The sequence below is a fragment of the Ambystoma mexicanum genome, chromosome 9 (genome assembly GCF_040938575.1).
Source record: "Ambystoma mexicanum isolate Mex_15411 chromosome 9, UKY_AmexF1_1, whole genome shotgun sequence".
Taxonomy (NCBI): Eukaryota; Metazoa; Chordata; class Amphibia; order Caudata; family Ambystomatidae; genus Ambystoma; species Ambystoma mexicanum.
The window spans coordinates 669,464,994-669,483,643 of NC_090931.1; the positions used below are offsets into that span (position 1 = coordinate 669,464,994).

An 18,650-nucleotide genomic window follows, 5' to 3' on the forward strand; every position below is an offset into this window, starting at 1 on the left:
AAAGTAACACAGAGAGAGGAATGGAATCGAAAATCTGCTGCTGTGTGTTGTGAAACGGTCTGTTTATACTTATTGAGGAAAGAGGCGTCCTGCCATTTCCATGGCGACACGTCATTAGCTGAAGCGCAGCAAATGTTGACACGAGACGTGCTTTGGCGTTGTGAAATGGGCGGTACGCCTCTGCTGATGACAGGCTCAGGGGCAGGGGATATGATTTAGTGCCGCAAAAGCAGGTCAGCCAGGGCGATGGGGGAAATGATAGGATTATCACAAAATGGCAGCTCCCTGGTGCCTGTTTTCGCATGCGTTTAATGGATGAAAACTCGGGTAAGGTCCATAGGACATTTTTCTAAAATCGAGCGACTTAGGCTTAAAAACACATGGCCGACCCGTAGGGGCAATAAAAAATTTGGACCGAACCGTTCCTTTAACTTTATGCACACACTGGATGGATGCCCAACACCTTTTGCTCTCTTGCTAAAGTGAATACTCATTTTTACTCTCTTGAATTTGGATTTACTCTTGAAACCTCAAGGTAGGGAGTAAAATACTCCCACCTCAAAATCCTATCTGCAGCACTGGATGACAGATCAAGATGTGCAATACACATAGATTTTATGTTTGGACTACTTTTGAGATTTCATCTTGGAGTTCATGTGAGCAGAAGTTTATATACGCTCCTACAATTCATAGAAGAACTCAGGACCCACCTCTCCAAGAAGTCTCTCCTCCTCAACACTTAGGCCATCATGTTGTTCCCCCCTGTGCCAACTGACTCGCTAGATGCCGTCCACACCTCTCCTCCCCGCCACCCTGTACAACAGAACGCCTACGTGCCCCTCTGTATCCTACCCCCTGCTGTTTATCTGTTCTGTTGTTCCCTCCGAAAAGCGCTCCGTTATGCATCTTTACTCTTCTATATCTCTGTAAAGCGCTGCGTTGCTTCTCGAAGCTAGGTCTGCGCTCAATAAATACAATAATAATAATATATTTTATTTTTTTGCATTTGTAGCGCGCACCACAGCCCAAAGGCACGAGGCGCTGTTACATGAAATTGCACCTAGGCATGAATCATGGTTCCATTGGAGGCAGCACAAATAGGGTTTCTTTGTTACAGATACAGTTGGTAGCACAAAGGTAGTTACAATAGTGGCAAAACACTGGAAGATTACTTACAATATTAGCAAATAATACATTATTTAGTGGGTTTCAAAGTCAGAGGTGCTGACATCCAGCCACAATACCGTGAGATGTGGGGAATGGGAGCAGGTGCTATATAACATCACTTGCTGATGTATTGTTATTTATTGGCTGAAAGTCTTATTAGAATTGTTCGGGTTAGTGGAATATTTTCTATTTATATGGTTGTACACGAATATGAGGTTATTTTAGCATTATACTAATTGCACATTTTTTCTATCTTTGTTTGTTAGAAGAATTTTGGAAGGACTTATCCTGTTCTTTTGAAAAAGGGTTAATTGGACCCAAAATGCATTAAGGATTACGTTTCACAGGATTTCGGATGTTGTAAAATGCATTTGAAACCTCCATGACCATGTGGATTTGACTTAATAGATAGGAGCTGTATCAAAAACGTTTTTTCATAGCTGCACCTATATTTTGTTGATGGATTGAAACAAATATACTATCGCGTATTGCCTTTTAATTTTGTTGTTTTTGTAATACTTTAAACCTAAACCTTTTCCTCAAGATGTTCCTGAATTATGTTTCGTGATTTTCATTATGAATTTGTAGGTGTTGGTATGATATTTGTGTAAATGGTTGTGGATTAATTTGCATGAAGAGTGGAACACTGTTCACTGAAATATAGGTGCTTTTATTTGGTATCACATTATTTTGCTGACAGTAATTACTTCGTGGTACTTTACCACAAAGTAATTACTTCGAATTTTCATCAAATTCTTTAGGGAATTGTCGGGTAAGGAGTAAAAATCGGGTGGGAAAGGGTTTGGGGAATGGGTAGTAACGAAGAGGGAAGGAGCGAATGAGGGGGGTAAGGTACCACGAAGTAACTACTGTCATTAAACGAACATGGAACCCTTTTATTTATGTCACTCATCTATAATAAAATCGGCACTAATGGGCTGAGAAGCATGCCACCTTCTTCTCCTCAGCATGAAGCTATGTCAAAGATCCATCCTTGTGCAGTGTACACACGTACAGCCTGTGCGCTGCAGGTGCTCACCCTATCCATTGGCTCTCAGATAGGCTGAAGGACTATTCATGTCTGTCTGTGATGGGAATCTCGGAGACCCCTCTCTACATTTTACAAAGGGAATGCCTTCCTGTGTATGGTAGTCATATTCTGCATTTAGCCTAATTGTCTCCAAGGTAGCCATACTCGCCATTTAGCCTAATTGTGATATGTATGGACTGCTCTTTGGATACATAGATGGAACCCAGGATGTAGACATTGTCATTTGTACAGCTAACCCATTTCTCCCCTCACACGCTGCACCTTCAAAACTTAGCGGAAGGCACAGGCATTCCACACACCCTGCACTCACATATAACACAAACACAACTGCACAACACCTCTGCCATAAGAAAGAAGCTATCTTTAATGACAAAACATGTAACTGTAGCTTCTCACATAATTCTCTATCTCCTTAAACACAATCCATCCTGTTTCGTTCATAGTTTACCTCCGCTGCACCCATTAATACGCCATTCGGACACAGGTAAGTTGCAGGGTCTCGGCCACCCTCACATAACTTTAATGTTTCAATTGGACATGCGCATAATAGCACCTATCAATCCTCCCACATTTGGACGCCGGTCCCTCTGACGGCCTTCAACTAACAGCGCTTTGGGACCATAATTATGGTGAACAGCGCTATACAAATAACAAAATGCATTAAATGAATGCATGAATGTCCGTTACGCTACTGAGCAAAGGCACACCTACAGTCACAGAGAAGGGTGTGCATGAAGCTACCCTCTGGAGCTGTCCCCTTCCTCTCCCCACACTGGTTGTGTTTGTGTTGGCTGCTTGCTGTTGGACTCCTTCTTTGCAGCCCCATCCTGGGTGTTTTACATAGCATCGGTGCGCTCTGCCTTTCTTTGGAACACACAATTCCTGCCTCCTTCGCCTAAATGCGCTCACAGAGGAAGCAAAAACTGCCATTGAACAGAATCTGAAAGGGGTGCAAAGGGCAGAGTTTGAAATGTACGCAGCACACATCTCTCCTTGTCTCTGACTTCAGCAATAAGCAGATTCCTGAACACAGTTCTGATTCCAGTGGAAAACATGTTTGTTTCCATGTTATTTCTTTTTACAGAGTTATACCCATGAAGTTACTGGTGTTGTGTACAACTATCGTACACATTGAATACATTAGAATAGAATAGAATTAGAATACATTTGTAATTCTATACGTCGATCTATCTCTCTCTCTCTCTATATATATATATATATATGGGAAATTTGTGGATATGCGTGTCTGTCTGTTTGAAATGTTCAGCAAACTTCCCAACATACTGCAAACCTGAAATTTGGCATGTGGGTAGGTTCCATGGTGTAGACAAAGTAACAAGTATAAAATATACCTTTTTTCGGGTTTTTATTTTTAAGCGGTCTGCAATGCTAACCCCTGCCATGTGGCTCTTCAAGCCATAGTTCTACGTTCATTGTTCCTAAAGTTCAGCAGTTCATGAAAACTTCAGCAGTTCATTGTACCTAAACTTTGCACAGTATCAGCATTCTAGCTGACATTAGCGGCACTCACTTTTAAAGTCATGCGGGTGACACACTATAGTGCTTGTGTACTGATGCGGGTGACAGTAAACAGTGCATGTCTCTTCAATAGTGTACGCAATGTTGTAAATCGTCACATCGTGGCAAATCTCTCATGATAATTACAGAAATGTCATTGCCCACGGAAGTCGATGAATATATGCCATTGCAACAGTACGACACTAAATGCTTCAGCAATACACGTACGGTTATGGCACTTCAAGCTTACACACGTCATCCCTACACGTACGGCACTTATGTTGAGGTCGCTTCTGCCTTGGCTGTAGATGTTGCTGCGCAATGTCAATGCTCCAATTCAAAGTAGCTGGAACCGATTTACGGGATTCATGCTTTTCTCGTGGTCATCTTTAAGTGGCTTGCTCCAGAGTTGGAAACAAAGACACTTTGTTCACACTAGCTCCTACGGGAAAGACTAGCAATATTGTCTACAAAGAAGGACTGGTTTACTTCATTAAATAAACTTCAAAGTAGGACTGAAGTAGGAATTACCCTGCAAAGCACAGATACACCTGCTAGTATTACATATAGCAATTATTTAGAAAGTATGTTTTTGCTTAATTGTTTGCATTATTTTTTAGATGTCTTTTCTTCTCCACTGTCTTTGTAATGTGAATGGTTTGTTGTCCTGCAGATTTCTGTAAAGGCAGCTCGGTGGGCAGCCTCATCATGGGCCCGGACGGAGAAATCATCTGCCTGTCCCTTTTAGCATCTGTCCAAGACACAGATGTTCCTGTCCAGCTTGATTTTCTTTCAGATGAAGGTGAGCTACAGAACTACAGAGTCTACTCATTTTACTCACCTGCTCCCCTCAAGCTTCTCTTATTTCGCAATTGTGCTAATCAGGGCTTGCCTCCGCTAGAACGCGGCACACTCCTGGGCCCCCTTCAGTGTTCACTATGCATGGGATTGATTCGTAACCATTTGCATTGGAGCAAATCAGGAGATATCCGTGACCATCTCAGAATTGCTCCTGCTTCCACCTCATTCACGAATCCTAAAACGCGAGCAAATACGGAGCTACCTGGGGCTTCTCACAGGTGCGCCAGCCTTAAATAAATCTTCGGGAATTGCATTTGCACATTTGCACATGAATATCTCTGAGAGGCTCCAGGCATCTCCAGGTTTATTTGCTTCTTTTTTAGGATTTTTTAATCCGGTGTAAGGAAGCAGGTGCAGACCAGCGATACTTACGCCACCTTGTTTGCGTCTGTGTAAATCTTGGAGCGTTAGGCCTGTCACTTTTGGTATCAAATATGTATTCATTATCCATTCTCGTAATATGTTTAACGCCATGAGTGGCTTCAATGTGATGTTATGTGCTAGCTAGCGATTCAGGGATGCTTACAAAGATGGTACTCTGTACGACGCCTCGATGCCCACGGGTTTTGTGCGCTTAATAAGAGTAAAAATAAATAAATAGAAATTGCAATGGGCAAGCTACTAGCCTGTCATAAAAAGTAACTCCTTGACTATTCCCCAAACACACAGCACACCACTTCTTACTCGCCGAGAATGAATCATCACTAGCCAACTTGCGTTCATTATACTCACTAACGCTGTGCCTGTGTTCCCGACAGCTTGTCTATCACTCGTCTCAGAAGCCAGCCAGGAGGATGAATGGCCAGGAATTCAACACTGCCAGCAGCAAGGTAAGTGGCCTCGGTGCACCCGCACACACCGAACATGTAGTCCCAATACGCCCCGCGGCCGGTGCTTACAACCATTCGTAGCACCTCCAAAGCAGGAGTTGGGATTTAACCCTGTGTGTGTGACCCTGGTAATATGACTACCAAATGTGGCGCAGTTAAGGGACTGTTAATTAGAGGGAAGGAACAGAACCGCACACGCATGCACTGCTTGAACGTTTGCAAGCAATAGGGGCAGAAAACGGTGTGCAATGTCACAGTTCCTGACACAAAGCAAACCATCAAACATGACAGCAACACCTCGGTCACATCCCATCTCAACCCCCTTCCATCCTGCACCTTGACTCGAGTGGCTTAGTAAATCCACTGAATTACTGCCAAACTTGTTTACCGGAACCACCACTTAGTCCCTTTGGTTTCCCACAGGATTATGAGTGGAGGAAGAGAGGTGTTAATCCCCATTTTTTGGGACCATAGGACTCCATGGAGAGTTTAGGTGGGATTACTGCGAGCGGTAATTCCACTGATTTCTGGTATTAAAGTGGAGGATTTACCCCCAGCACGATGCTGGAAGTAAAGCCTCTGCTTCAAGGTTAAAGTTGGGATTCGGCGATGTGGTAAGAATGACGGTAATTCCATTATCGACAAAAAAGTGGCAGTCACAGAATGACTTCCACTTTTTTACTGCACCACTAAACTGGTAATGAGACCCAATGAGTCTTAAGAAATTCATAGAACTAGCAGTTTCATCTTGACGGCATCATATTCAGTGGTGTCGCCAGGAATCAAATTTAGGAGGGGCCGAGAGGGGGCCAAAGACAAAAGTAGGGGGGCACAGAAAAAAATAGGGGGAGAATATGGTCACTGCTCGTCTTAGCTAGGGGGGGGGGCACAAGGGGCGGCACAGGGTTTCACAGGGGGGCCCGGCCCTCCAGCCCCCCTAGCGACGCCACTGATCATATTTACGTCACTTCCTCTTAAGACTAAAGTGGGAATGTGCAGTGGATTGGCATGCTTCTATGTGAAAATGTACCCAGGAATATGTAATCATGTGAAAAAGTAGTCAGCAATAAGTCGTTTTCAAAAATGTATTCATTCAATACAATGAAAAGTGTGGGAAAGTTACCAGTAATAAGGTCACCAAAGGAGCTATTTTTAAATACACATAATTACATGGCTGTAACCCTAGCAAACGGCCACACCTCTAATAAGACACCCACAACCACCCTAGCTGCATTCCTAACCCTTACCCTAACTCTATTGTACCACCCTTATTCTACCCTGAATGTTTACCTAACACCAACCCTTCAGCACAGTAAAGCAATTCATTTGCATGTGACTCAACCCAAAACACCAAATAGAAAATAAGCCTAACTCCAGCCCCAGCACCTGCTTGCCACAAATTCCATAGCCTGGCCCTTACCCAAACCCTTTCTCTAATCCTAACCTTAGCCTTACCCTAACCACATCTCCAACCCCTTCTTACCCTAGTGCTTGCTCTACCTTAACCCCTAGGTTTATCCTAACTGCTACCTGACACCAGCACCGCCAGCCCTCTCCAACCCCGCTTTCCCTTTCTTTAACACTTGCCAAAACCATTAGTCAATTAGCCCCAGCCTTACGGTAACCCTGACACTCAATCTACCTTAACCACTGACCAAACACCAACATCACCTGTCCGCCCACAGCTACCCTGATCATAACTCTTACCCTAAATCTAACCAAAATGTCTTCTCTGACCTTAACCTCTATGGTTACCCTAATCCCTATCCTAACTCTAAATCTAAGTCGCGCTCTTTTACTACTTTTTGCTTGGCAACTTTTCCACTGCACAGATATTTTCACTATGATTTTTTACGCTGAGAACATTTTTTTTGCAACATTTTCACTGGCTACCATTGGCATTACATTGAGCACTATGGATTAGGGGGATACGTGTTGATAAGGATTGCAATCCATTAGCAATTGTTTCTTAGAAGAAAAGAAAGGATTTCCCCTTGTATTTGGGGGTTACCTGCGACACGCTGCAGCCCAAGGTTCCCTACTTACCGGTCAGTCTGACAAGCTCCCAGAATGACTTCCCTGTTTCCCGCCTCATCTTGATTCACTGCAGATCATCATCATTGTCTTTGTGTGGGGTGCTGAAGGTATGAGGGGGCTCCAGGTGTGCAGGGTATGCTGTGTGCTGGGGGTGTGTGGAGCGATAATAGTGTACCGGGTGTTGAAGTTGTGCCAATGCATGCCAAACTATAAGGACATGTGGGGAGATGCAGGCATTGTAGTCATGTGGGAGGAATCAGGTGTGTGGTGAGATTCGGGCATGTGTGGGATGCAGTGAAGTGGGGCACTGTAGGTGTGCGCTGGGATGCAGATGTGCAGAGTGTTGACGATGTGCCCGGTAATGTAGGTATGCAGAGCGATGGTAAGGTAGGTGTACAGGGTGCTGAAGTTGGGAGTGGTGCAGCAGGTGTGCAGAGTGTGTGAAGTGCGGCAAGTGTGTGGAGCGATGAAGGTGTCTGAGTCAACCTCTATGGGGTAACTCTCATTCCCCTGAACTCCTCAAGATGGGTCACTTCAGACACTAGGAGGGTAATAGAAGTATGCATCTGTCAGACGTCGCACAGGGGGGGGGGCTGCCTCCTTCTCTAATGGTTTGCCCTAGGCAGGGGGCAATGCTTTAGCTACATGCAGAGCCCCCCAATGTAGACGAACCTGTTTGCAGGGCGGATTGAGACAAAAGTCACGTCTACATTGCATCAAGTAATTTTGGCTTTTGCTGCTCAGGAACTGTCCCGTCTCATGGAAATTTGGGAGGGGGGCCTAGGCCCCATGGAGCCAGAGGAGTGGGTGGAGGCACTGATGTTCCCTCGTGAGATAGGTATATCCACCAGACTCCACCTCATACAGTATAAGATTCTGCATCGGGGGCATTACTCTTGCGTTACATTATTTGTGTGGGTTTGAGCAGACAGTGATCGTTGCTTAAGATGTGGGGGACCACGATGCACGTTCTTTAATACCCTATGGGAATGTCGTCAGATTCAATTATTGTGGGTAAAATGTATACGCAAGTTGTCAACGGTAATGAATGTGGTGGACCCCAGAGACCAGCAAAGAAGTGCATTACTTGGGGTTTGGGGAGAGGAGGGTTTCACTAAGCACGAGCAGATTTTTCTGGCTGTTGCCTTGGGACTAATTAAGAATGTCCTTATCGTACAGTGGGGGTCACCGGAACTCCCTCTGATGACCAGTTGGGCTGCCGAGATGGACATGTGTATGACCTTGGAACAGCGTGTGTACAATGCAAGGCGGTGTCCGACAAAGCTTATGAAGGTTTGGGGCAAATGGGAGGAGGGTGGTGGTGGGTAAGGGATTTCAATGGGTAGGTGAAGATGTGGGATGCTGCTGCGGACTTCCGCAAAATGCCCAGCAACTTTATTTTTGGTTAACTGCTCAAAGCTGTTATGTCAAGCAATGTAGGTTATGTTTATGGCGGGTTTGCTGCCTTTCTTTCTGTTTCTTGTTTTTTGTTATGGAAAATAATTTTTAAAAAGGTTATTAGAAAAAAAAGATGAAGGTGTGCTGGTTGATGAAGATGCGGCGAGTGATGACAGCGTGTAGGGAGATGGAGGCGTAGAGGCGGTGTGGGCATGCAGGCGGTGTAGGCTTTTTGTGGATGCGAATGAGTGAGGGCTGCAGACCTGTGGCATAAGGTTGGTGTGAGGGGATGTAGGTCTGCAGGGGTGAAAGTGCAGGCAATGATGACGATTTCCACCATGGTGTTGGTGTGCAGAGAGATGTTAGGGTGCAGGGAGATGCTGGTGTCCATGAGTCGGGAGGATAACTCAGCAGCAACGTGCTCGCCTTGGAAGCAAGACGACACGAAACAACAGAGGTTCGATCCCCGGGTCCACGCTTAGAAACCTCTGGGTATTTAAGCGTGTTATAAATAAGCGTTATTTATAAATAAAGCGTTATAAATAAGCAACTAAGACAAAACAATTACGCAACGGGCTGTGTGAGCGCTTTAAAAATGCAAAATAATATATGATGGTGTTGTTGTGCACAGTGGTGTAGGCATCTGATGAGATAAGTAGTATGTGCCATGCAAGCGGGCAACGGGATGAGCATTGATGTGAGCAAGGGTTGGAGATTGGTGCGTCGAGAGAGAAGATGCGGAGATGGTGAGGAGTGGTCACAGGAGAGGAGAGAGTTGGTCAGAGTGGAGGTTAAGGAAGGAGATAAGCGAAACGCGAACTAGCACTAAGAAGGAGAGGACTTGAGAAAGAAGTAAGGAGCGGAGGAGGGAGACGATATAGCATCAAAGAGGAAGAACTATGGCGCCTAGCCACAGCTGATGATGATGAGACCAAAACAAACGACTGCACGCTCACCATCTTGAGGGGCGCCTCTGGGGTGCACTGGTCAAGCCGTGGAGGTTCAGGCTGATGGAAAATCACCCCTCTTCCTCCCAGTAAGGAGGTGGGGCAAGAAGCAGTTGCACCTTTCTGTTGCATGTGGTTCTTCAATGGCACCCCCCCATGCGGCAGGGGCTGGATCTCCACCAAGAACTTTGGGGCCCCCCGCTGATGGATTGTTGGGGCATCTATAGATCGCTGGCAATGATAGGTCAGGCCAAATAGTCCAGTGCAAGACGCTACAAAGTCCTCCCCACCCCACAAGGAGCTACTGGGTGATTGGGGAGGTTGGAGCAGAATGAGGCTCCTGGGCCAAAGAGCTTTTCTGCTTCACATGATTGCTGGGGCATTAATAGAAAAATAAATCGAGGGGATGGATCCCTAAGGAATCATAAAGCAATGATTGAGGGCAGAGTCTAAGCAGTGTCTGGCGCAGCCCAGGACTCCCAAGTGGCCAAGAAACCTTAACTGCCATGGGTCCCCCCCCCCCCCCCAAGTGCCAAGGCCTTTTTTGGTGATTTCAGTATTTCACCATGCATACCTCGTCCTTGGCACTTAAAGGCAAGAGGCCGAACACTTGTGGTTGTGTTTTTGCACCTCGGATTAAAGGGAGCAAAATATACTTTAAAGGTTGTGTTAATTAAAATATAATGGATCAGCCGTCAGAAAATGTAATAAAAAAATATTCACATTTTAAATCAAAATAGCTCAGTGCAGGTTCCAATCCTTCAGTAATTTTAAAGGAAAAACTTGAGCCTAATGCATTAATTAATCGTATCCAATCATTCTAATGGCAAGACTCCAATATAATAATATCCTCCTTGCAAAAGTTTCCCAGTTCCATGTGTGACACCTCGTGCCAGTCCTGGTTTTTCATTCCAATTGCGTGCTGGAACTTGTAGTTTTGTTTCTTCCATTGCAAGGTTCTGCCTACATTTCCCAGCATGCAGTGCAGGGAAAAAAACAGGCTCAAAGATTGCACGTGGAACAGAGAAATTTAGCAGCTATGTAATATGTTTCAAGAATCAAACCATGTATCATTGTCTGTATTTTCCCTTCAGAGTATTACACAAAAATAATCTAACCTCAAATATATGAAATGGATGACGTGAATCTAAACGTGCAATAATAGTGACCCGCACTGGGCAAGACTAAGGGCAGTGTCCTCATTTATAATCTTGTGCAGGGAATCAGATGGCAGGGAGCACTTTGGAGAGCACCTACAGGGGCTGTTTAACTGGGATAGAATGGGCTTGGTCAGCAGAACCTGTGAGCAGGGCTTGAAGTGGGCCAGGGCTTTAAATGGGCCCGAGCTAGCTGGGCCAGAGGCCAGGCAGGCTCCGAAATATGGTTCTGAGACAGGGTCCTGCCAGGGGCCTCTAATATCCACTGGCATCCCCAACCACTAGCGGACAATGTTTTTTTTTTCGAAAGCCTGACGCTCTAGCTCATGTACGAAAGCTTTAGGCTTTAGAAAAAAAGGCCTTTTCTTCATAATGGTGGCGCCGGCACCTGCGAGGCATCCCTTTAACTAAGAGCCAGCATTATTTAAGAAAGGGCGAGGCTGCAAGCAGCTGAGACCTTTTTTCAAAAGCCTGAAGCTCCTGCTTTTAACCGTTAATGGTGCTGCTGCCCCCCGCCAGGCATCCCATTAGTTAAAAGATGCAGAGATCATCCCAGGGGGAGAGGGTGCAGATCTCTACAAAGGGCTTCCTGGCGGGGGGTGCCTGTAGCTCATTAAGCCAGAGCATGTCAAGGGGGCGCGACCCCCACCTGCCCCGTTGTTAGTCCACGCCCACGTGAGGAGCCCTGCTCGTTTTGTTTTCCCTTGTCACTTAAGGCACTGCCTGTGAGTCCCTGGTTTCTGTCAAAAATGCGAGGAAAAAACATTATGTCTGGAGCTGTATTTGGACTGACTGGAAGCAGAGCCAACCTAGAATCTTCACGGGTTTGACTCTTGCCCACCTGCTCATCCCTGTGTTGATAAACATTTCCACACTGTCCCTCCGCAGGCCGCTTGTCATGGCTTGGCTCGGACTGGGGAAGTGAACTTAGCAATTGGTCATTAAGAGAGCAGCGACCTTAAGGTCGTCCTCTGTCATCTCACCTGCAACATCTCCCCCCTGTCTAATATCCATTACTTGAGCTGGGCCAGACACGTATAATTTCCATAAAAACAGATTGAATTTATAGAGTGAACGTCGCTTTTACCCGGATTGTTTTAGAATTCCGCAGATCAGATCATTTGATGTGTTTGCACGTTCGTGTTTGCAATTTGCTCGCTTCATTAAACATGTAACCACAACAAAAAAAAGAACATCAGTGCGTGGTCCAACCTAGTTTCCAACCCACTCTGCGCTCACAAGCAGGCATCCTAGAGAGCAGGTATTTTGAATCATAGCTGTTGCTGTCGGATTAAAAAGTGCACACCTTTTATTCTTCCAGGGGGGCGGGGGGCGGTGAGAGCGATACAAGGACAGGCGGAAAATATAATTTGATGGGCCATATGCTGACATGGGTGACTTGTAGTAAAGGCAGTAAAAAGGCACATATGTCGGTGGCGGGAGATTAATGTTACAAAATAAAGGAGCAACGATTGTCTGCTGTCCAAATGGAACACATTCTTTCGTGCAACCTTTTCCCGTAGTCGCCTGCTTTTTGTGCGGCGCCAGCTCTGTCTGTCGGTGCCTTGCAAGGGCCTAACACCCACTGTCCTGTTATTTGCAGAAGCCAGGAGCCTTTACCCTCCGTCCAGCATCTATGTCCCGACAGATACAGACGCAGACGGCGACGACGCTTCCTACTCGACCCAGGAGGACCCGAAGACTCAGTCGGTAAGCTGCTCGCATTCCAGGTTCCGTGAAAGGGCTGTTGGGGGGGTCGGTGTCTGCTTCCGTGGGTGCATCTATTGTCATTTTTGCGTCCGCGTTTCTGTGAGGGCTGGTCTTCTGTGCGCCTTTAGTGGGAGAGGCGTGGGGCCGGTCGACTGAGGCAGAGTTTAGGGGATACTTAGAACATTCTGGGGGACTCTAGTTAGATCCAGCTCTAACGGGAGTGCACCCTATCTAATGTTAAATGCAACCAACATGTGTACCCTTATTTATTTAAAAAATCCCTTGCACCGGCGGCTTCATTTTACTAATGCATTCCACTCCCAGGTGAGGTTCTCTTTATAACCGTGGGACTCTTCCTGTCGGATCTGAGGGGGAGGAAGTGTGGCAGAGTGGGGGCTTGGCAAGAGAGGCTGAGGGTGGGAGCCTGTGTGCAGTTCCATGGCGCCGCAAAGTCTACCTGCGGCACACGGTGTGGGCTTGACGCACAGAGATGTTGCGCTTGGGGCAAATGGCGAGGTGCCTGTGAGCACCGCTTTGCACCAGGCTCACGACGCTGGTGCAGATCTGCAGATGCTCACCTGCAATTGCAATTTGCTCCAGGGCATCCCATGGACCAGGGGTCTGCAGCCTGTAGCTCTCCAGATGTTTTGGACTACGGCTCCCGTGATCCCTCAGTGATGACTATACTGGACAATGCTGATGGGAGTTGAAGTCCAACACATATGGAGAGCCAGCGATTGCAGGGCCCTCTCCTAGGTGCTCCAGTTCTGAAGTATGAAGAGGCAGGGTCAGGCCTGAGGCCAGGGGCGTTGCTAGGGGGGGGCTAAGGGGGCTATAGCCCCTGATCTTTTGGTTGTAGCCCCAGATAGAATCTCAGGAGCTACAGCCAAAAGACTAGCTAGCCCCCAGTCCCAACAGTTCTGACATCAGCTTAGCCCCGGGTCTTTTCCAGACCTAGCAACTCCCCTGCCTGAGGCTCTCGCGGTCAACGCCTGATGTTCTTCTGTGCACATTTCTGTGAATCAGGTCCTGTTTGTGGTGTAACACCCACTCATCTCAGTGCTCCCAGGTGTTGCTAATGTGAAGGCTTGTGCAAACTAGAGCACTGTACTTATTTTATCACCTCTTTTTGATCATTTCCTAATACTCCTTGCAAAGAACAGCTTGGCGTTGTGTTAGTCCAGTTTTAAAAATTGCATAAAATCCAAGGTTTGATATCTTGGCACTCATTACGCGTTTGGTGGTATCTCAGTGGTAAATCTGGTGAAATACCACCAAACTGTAATACCGTTGCCGCCACTTGGTCTGGCAGTATCACCACCGGATCACAAGTGGTGGTGCTAGACCGCATTTAATTGAAGTCCATAGGACTTCATGGAAGATTTTAGCAGAATTACAGCTGCAGTAATTCCGCCGGTGGTAATTCCATCAAAATTTGGTGGAAAGGTGACAGATTTACCTCCACTTTATACCTGGTGGTGAATCCTCCAATTTACGACCAAACTCATAGTTAGGCAGTGCGGTAATGCACAGGAATATAATATTACCACTGTGTTTCACCACAGCGCCCAACTTATAATGAGGCCCAACGCCTTAGCCCCCAAGACTTCCTCATCAACCATCATTTGTTGATGAAGTGTAAGGAACTTCAAAAGCTAGGGCCTTGTACCCACTCAGCATGTTATTTCAGTTAGTCAAATAAAAGGTGTAAGAAGCTCGATTTTGCTTGACTTTTCTTGTGAGGTGCTGGCTTGTGTTTCTCAATGTTATTCCAGTCGTTTTACGGGGGCGAGGGGCTGATGTAGCAATCTTGGTATTTATGTCGTGATGCGTCTCATCCAGAAGTACCTGGGCATTATCTTGCAATGGTGCAGGTGAGCAAGGCGAGAAGAACAGAAAAGTAGGGGCTCTCGCTCTTCTTGGGGGAGGTCTTTGAGGCCCTGAGTGAGATAGTGGGCGAGAGAATAGATCCTGACCCGGTAACGGCGTTACTTGGCCACACTAGGCGAATTCCAGGGAGAGTGAGGAAGTTCGATTACTTTTGCTTCTGGCCAAGAGGCGGGTGGCAATGATGTGGGGGCGGCACCTGGCCCCGAGTGTGAAAATGTGGTGGGAAGATATCCTATGTTGTAATGAAATGGGGACGGAATATGGTCGATCGAAACATCCCCTAACGAAACCCATGGATATCTGGGGACCGTACGTTAATCAAGCTCAAACATCGCGAGGAGGAGTATAGCGACTATAGAATATTGGGAGAGAGGAGCAGCGGCCCATGATCAAACTGTACTACCTTGAGACTCTTAATACCCATTGAACGAATCATTGTGCAAATAGTCACTGCATAACAAGAAGGGAGAGAGGGCTGAACTACTGTGACATCTGTGGATGATGTTATTGTAAAATGCTAATAAAGTTTTTTTTTTAAAAAAAGAACACAAAAGTAACTTGTATCCTGAGTTTTTTCTATTTCGAAAGAAGCCAAGGAACCCTCGCTCACAGTTCACAGATTGCTTGAGTCACGGCCGATGACAACTCATGCTTTCTTGATTTCTTTAAAGATCAGTTCCGAAGATACGGGGAGCAAATTGACTAATCGTCTGGAGAAGACCTCGCCCAAGATGAAGCCTGGCAGAGTAAGTCCTTGATGTGGCGTGTGTTGCGTATTTGCCAGCCGCCCGTAGGCAGTCCTCTGCCCTGAACTCTTATGCAGAGTGCAGCACCCTGCCGCCATTTTAAGGCTAGCCCTGCACTAGGGGCCAGTTTTGTTAAATTTGGTTAAATTGCCCTTGAAAAGTATCTCTTTGTAAGGCGTGTTCAGTACCCTCCAGGAATGTGTTTTTATTTATTTATTTATTTAATGTGTTATACAGCAGTACCAAAGACAGCTTTTCAACACAACATTAAAACAAACACCTATGTCCGTCCCCTCGCTTGGCTTTGGTCCTGGAATGTGAAACGCCCGTAATCGGTGGCCACTTACAGTCCTGGGTAGATCAGGTCCTGTGAGAACAACGAGGAAGGAACTTTAATCATGCTTGAAGTGAAACATGAATTACATTCTAAAAATGGATCCAGGGACCTGAGTATCTTCTTTTTGTTGAAGACTTGTTCAAACATAGGAAATCAGACTTTAAATTATGGATTACCACCCTTGTGAGACTGTTCTGATCAGTTCATCTAATCAAACATTCATATTTCTGAGAAATTCCTGGCACTATTGATCCATATATGCTGGGAATTCCTAATAACTGAACTACTCAGCCCATCAGAAGGTCCTCCGTACACCACCCGCTAACCATCTCCATGTCCTCGCTCCTCTCCTGCTCACCCCTGTTCTCTGTGGCCGAGGCAGGCGCGCTGTTCGTGATGCTCTTGCCTTCCTCCTGCGTGCCACGTCTCTTCCCACGCTGTCGCACGCACAGCCCATTCTGCACAGCGTCACCGCTGCACAGTGCAGCCTTGTTTTCATGGCTGCCCAGTGAAGCGGGTCTCCGCAGCCTACCCATGGTGAAGTTTGGGGGCAGGAGAGGGTGAGAGGATGCCCCAGGTGCTAAAAGCCGCAGTAACTGGGGGGCTGGAATTTCCAGGTATTAGGTGATGGAATCCTTCCTTTACTCCTTTGTCAGAGGCAATGTGAGATCACTGGAGGTGTCACACTGCCTGCCTAAGGCGATTTCAGCGGCGCCCAGGTAGCTCCCTACTGACACATCCACAGTAGATGTGGGTGAGCCAGACAGGACTTGGGCAGGGCCAAGTAGCTGGTCCGAGCTCATCACTGCCCAGCCAAAACGCAGATCGGGTCCTGCATACTGCAGGATGCCCAGAAAGACTTAACAACATCTTACCTAATCCTTTGGGCTTGCTCCCTCCATTTAGGCATGAAACACAAGAAAGGTAGTAGGCTACAAAAGTGAAAAGGAGCATGCAAGGAAAATTCCATAAGGAAGAGAAACCAACCACCCAACAACAGCAAGGGGGGTCACAATGGAGAAAGGACGGCCAGGCACATTAAAAACATATATATTTCTCAGGCTAGCAGGCATGGGTATCTTGTTGTGGGCATACGGGTGGGGAGGCAGGACACCAAGTAGGGGGTCTCATGTAGTGGAGATTGGGTTAGCCGGATTTCAGGTAGGGGTCTCATGTTGAGGGTAAGTGGAAGAAGCGGGATGTCAAGAAGGGGTCTTTTGCTTTGTGGAAGCGAGTGGGCAAGCACAACGACAGGTTGAGATCTCGTGCTGGGGGAGTGGAGGCAGGACAAAAGGTAGAACCTGGTGTGGTGGGGGTTGGAGGGTGGCTGGGAGCTAGGTATGGCCCAGAGCGAAGCCTTTTCCACTGGCTCGGCCTCGGTTCGGGGCTACCCATGAGTTCTCAGACTCCTCCACCTCTAATCCATGCAGTGCACAGTTACACTACCTTGCAGCATAAAGGGAGACCGTCCCGAATACACCACTATCCTGCATCATGCACCGCTGTCTCAGTAGTGAGCAACCCACAGACCTCACACAATGCACCTCTACCCGGACTTGCCGAATTGAGTAACATGGGCCTTATACCAGGCATCAAAATGGCTGACCTGCTCTCCTCACTGATTACTCTTTTAATTGTAATTATGTGCATGTCTTTAAATCGCAGAAAGAATCTGAGAAGCAAAAGAAACTTCTGATGGTGCCAGAGGAGACATCGGCAGACCCTCTGGTGAGTCGGCCATTTTTTAGGCTTGGTGTCCTTAGTAAAACTATTTTCAGGGATATTTTGGAAAAAAGGTGGCTATTTTTAGGGGCACAAATCCCAAAAAGTGAATTGAATAATTCAAATCAAAATAAGGAAATTATAATGCAGACCCAAACACAGAATGGGGAGGAAGTGGGATGTCAGGTCAGGTGGAAACCTTTTGGTAATTGGGTTCCCAGACCACGCCAGAGCACCAGAATGGCCATTTTCAATCTTAATAAGACGCATGGCTCTGCTATGCCTCTGGTGCGGCCTGTCTGCGTTGCACTAATCCGGCCCATGGTGTATAGTTTTCATCATCTGGCTTTGCCCGCTATTGTTTCTTTATATGTTGGTACGATATTAGGTCAATAGATTTTTTTTTTTTAAAGAAACAAAAAAAACGATTTAGAAAGACCGCTCTGTGACCGCGCAGAACGGTCTTTCTAAATGGAACTGTCAGCCCCTTCGACGCACACGGGAGCGCGCAGGGGCTGATTGGCACGCCAGGACCCGGTAGCGGCCGTGACGGAGAACTAGTAAGTGTGTGTGTTGCATGTGTGCGTTTGTTTATTTTGAGGAAGTGTGGAGGTGGGGGGGTGCTGAGGGAGATGGGTTTGCGGGGTGAAACCCCCCGATTATGAAGAAATGCCATCGGGGGACGGTGGGGGAGGGTGCAGGCGGGGGTGGGTTTTCACTTTTCCAAGGGCGCCCAAAATTGGCTGAAAAAAATCAGTCTCTTTGTTGGGCGACCTACAAAAAGCAAAATGATCACATAGAACCGTTGGTACCACACCTGCCTTCTGCAATGAAACCGTTTCTGCATTAGATCTGGCTGAGTCTTGAAAAATGATTTTCAGCAATCGGGCCAAAAGCAGCACTTTAAGAACCCTTGGGTTGATCTTTTATGATTTTATTCATTATCTTATCGAATCTTGGGGCTTGAGTTGTTCCATACTTTCTCCTCATTAAGCTACATCTCATTCACAGTGTTCTTAGATGTCATATGTGTAAATATTCTCTCAGAGCAGAGAGGTGAGAGCCAGGAGCCAAAATGGCCGCAGATTAGTGAGCTCCTGGCGGTAGACTTCACTTAACACTTGACGCTGCTGGCGGGATGCGCTTTCCTGGCCCAATGTAGCTGGATTTCAGATCTTTTCCCCCACTTGGAGACCCTCACATGCGAGAAACAGCCAGGGCCCTGTATCTCCTGGCAATGCAAAGAGATACTGAGCAGAAGTGGCAGAGCGCTGGTGAA

At 46.7% G+C, this 18,650-nt stretch overlaps 1 protein-coding gene across 2 annotated transcripts in view; it reads left to right on the forward strand.

Moving 5' to 3' along the window:
* Positions 1-18,650, forward strand: part of KIAA2012 (KIAA2012 ortholog) — a 427,155-nt gene that overhangs the window by 294,886 nt on the left and 113,619 nt on the right. For both annotated transcript variants that reach the window (XM_069615509.1, XM_069615508.1), the window contains 5 exons: positions 4,410-4,538; positions 5,356-5,427; positions 12,570-12,676; positions 15,238-15,312; positions 17,315-17,377. In XM_069615509.1, coding sequence (XP_069471610.1) covers positions 4,410-4,538; positions 5,356-5,427; positions 12,570-12,676; positions 15,238-15,312; positions 17,315-17,377 — 446 coding nt within the window. The remainder of the gene's footprint in view (positions 1-4,409; positions 4,539-5,355; positions 5,428-12,569; positions 12,677-15,237; positions 15,313-17,314; positions 17,378-18,650) is intronic.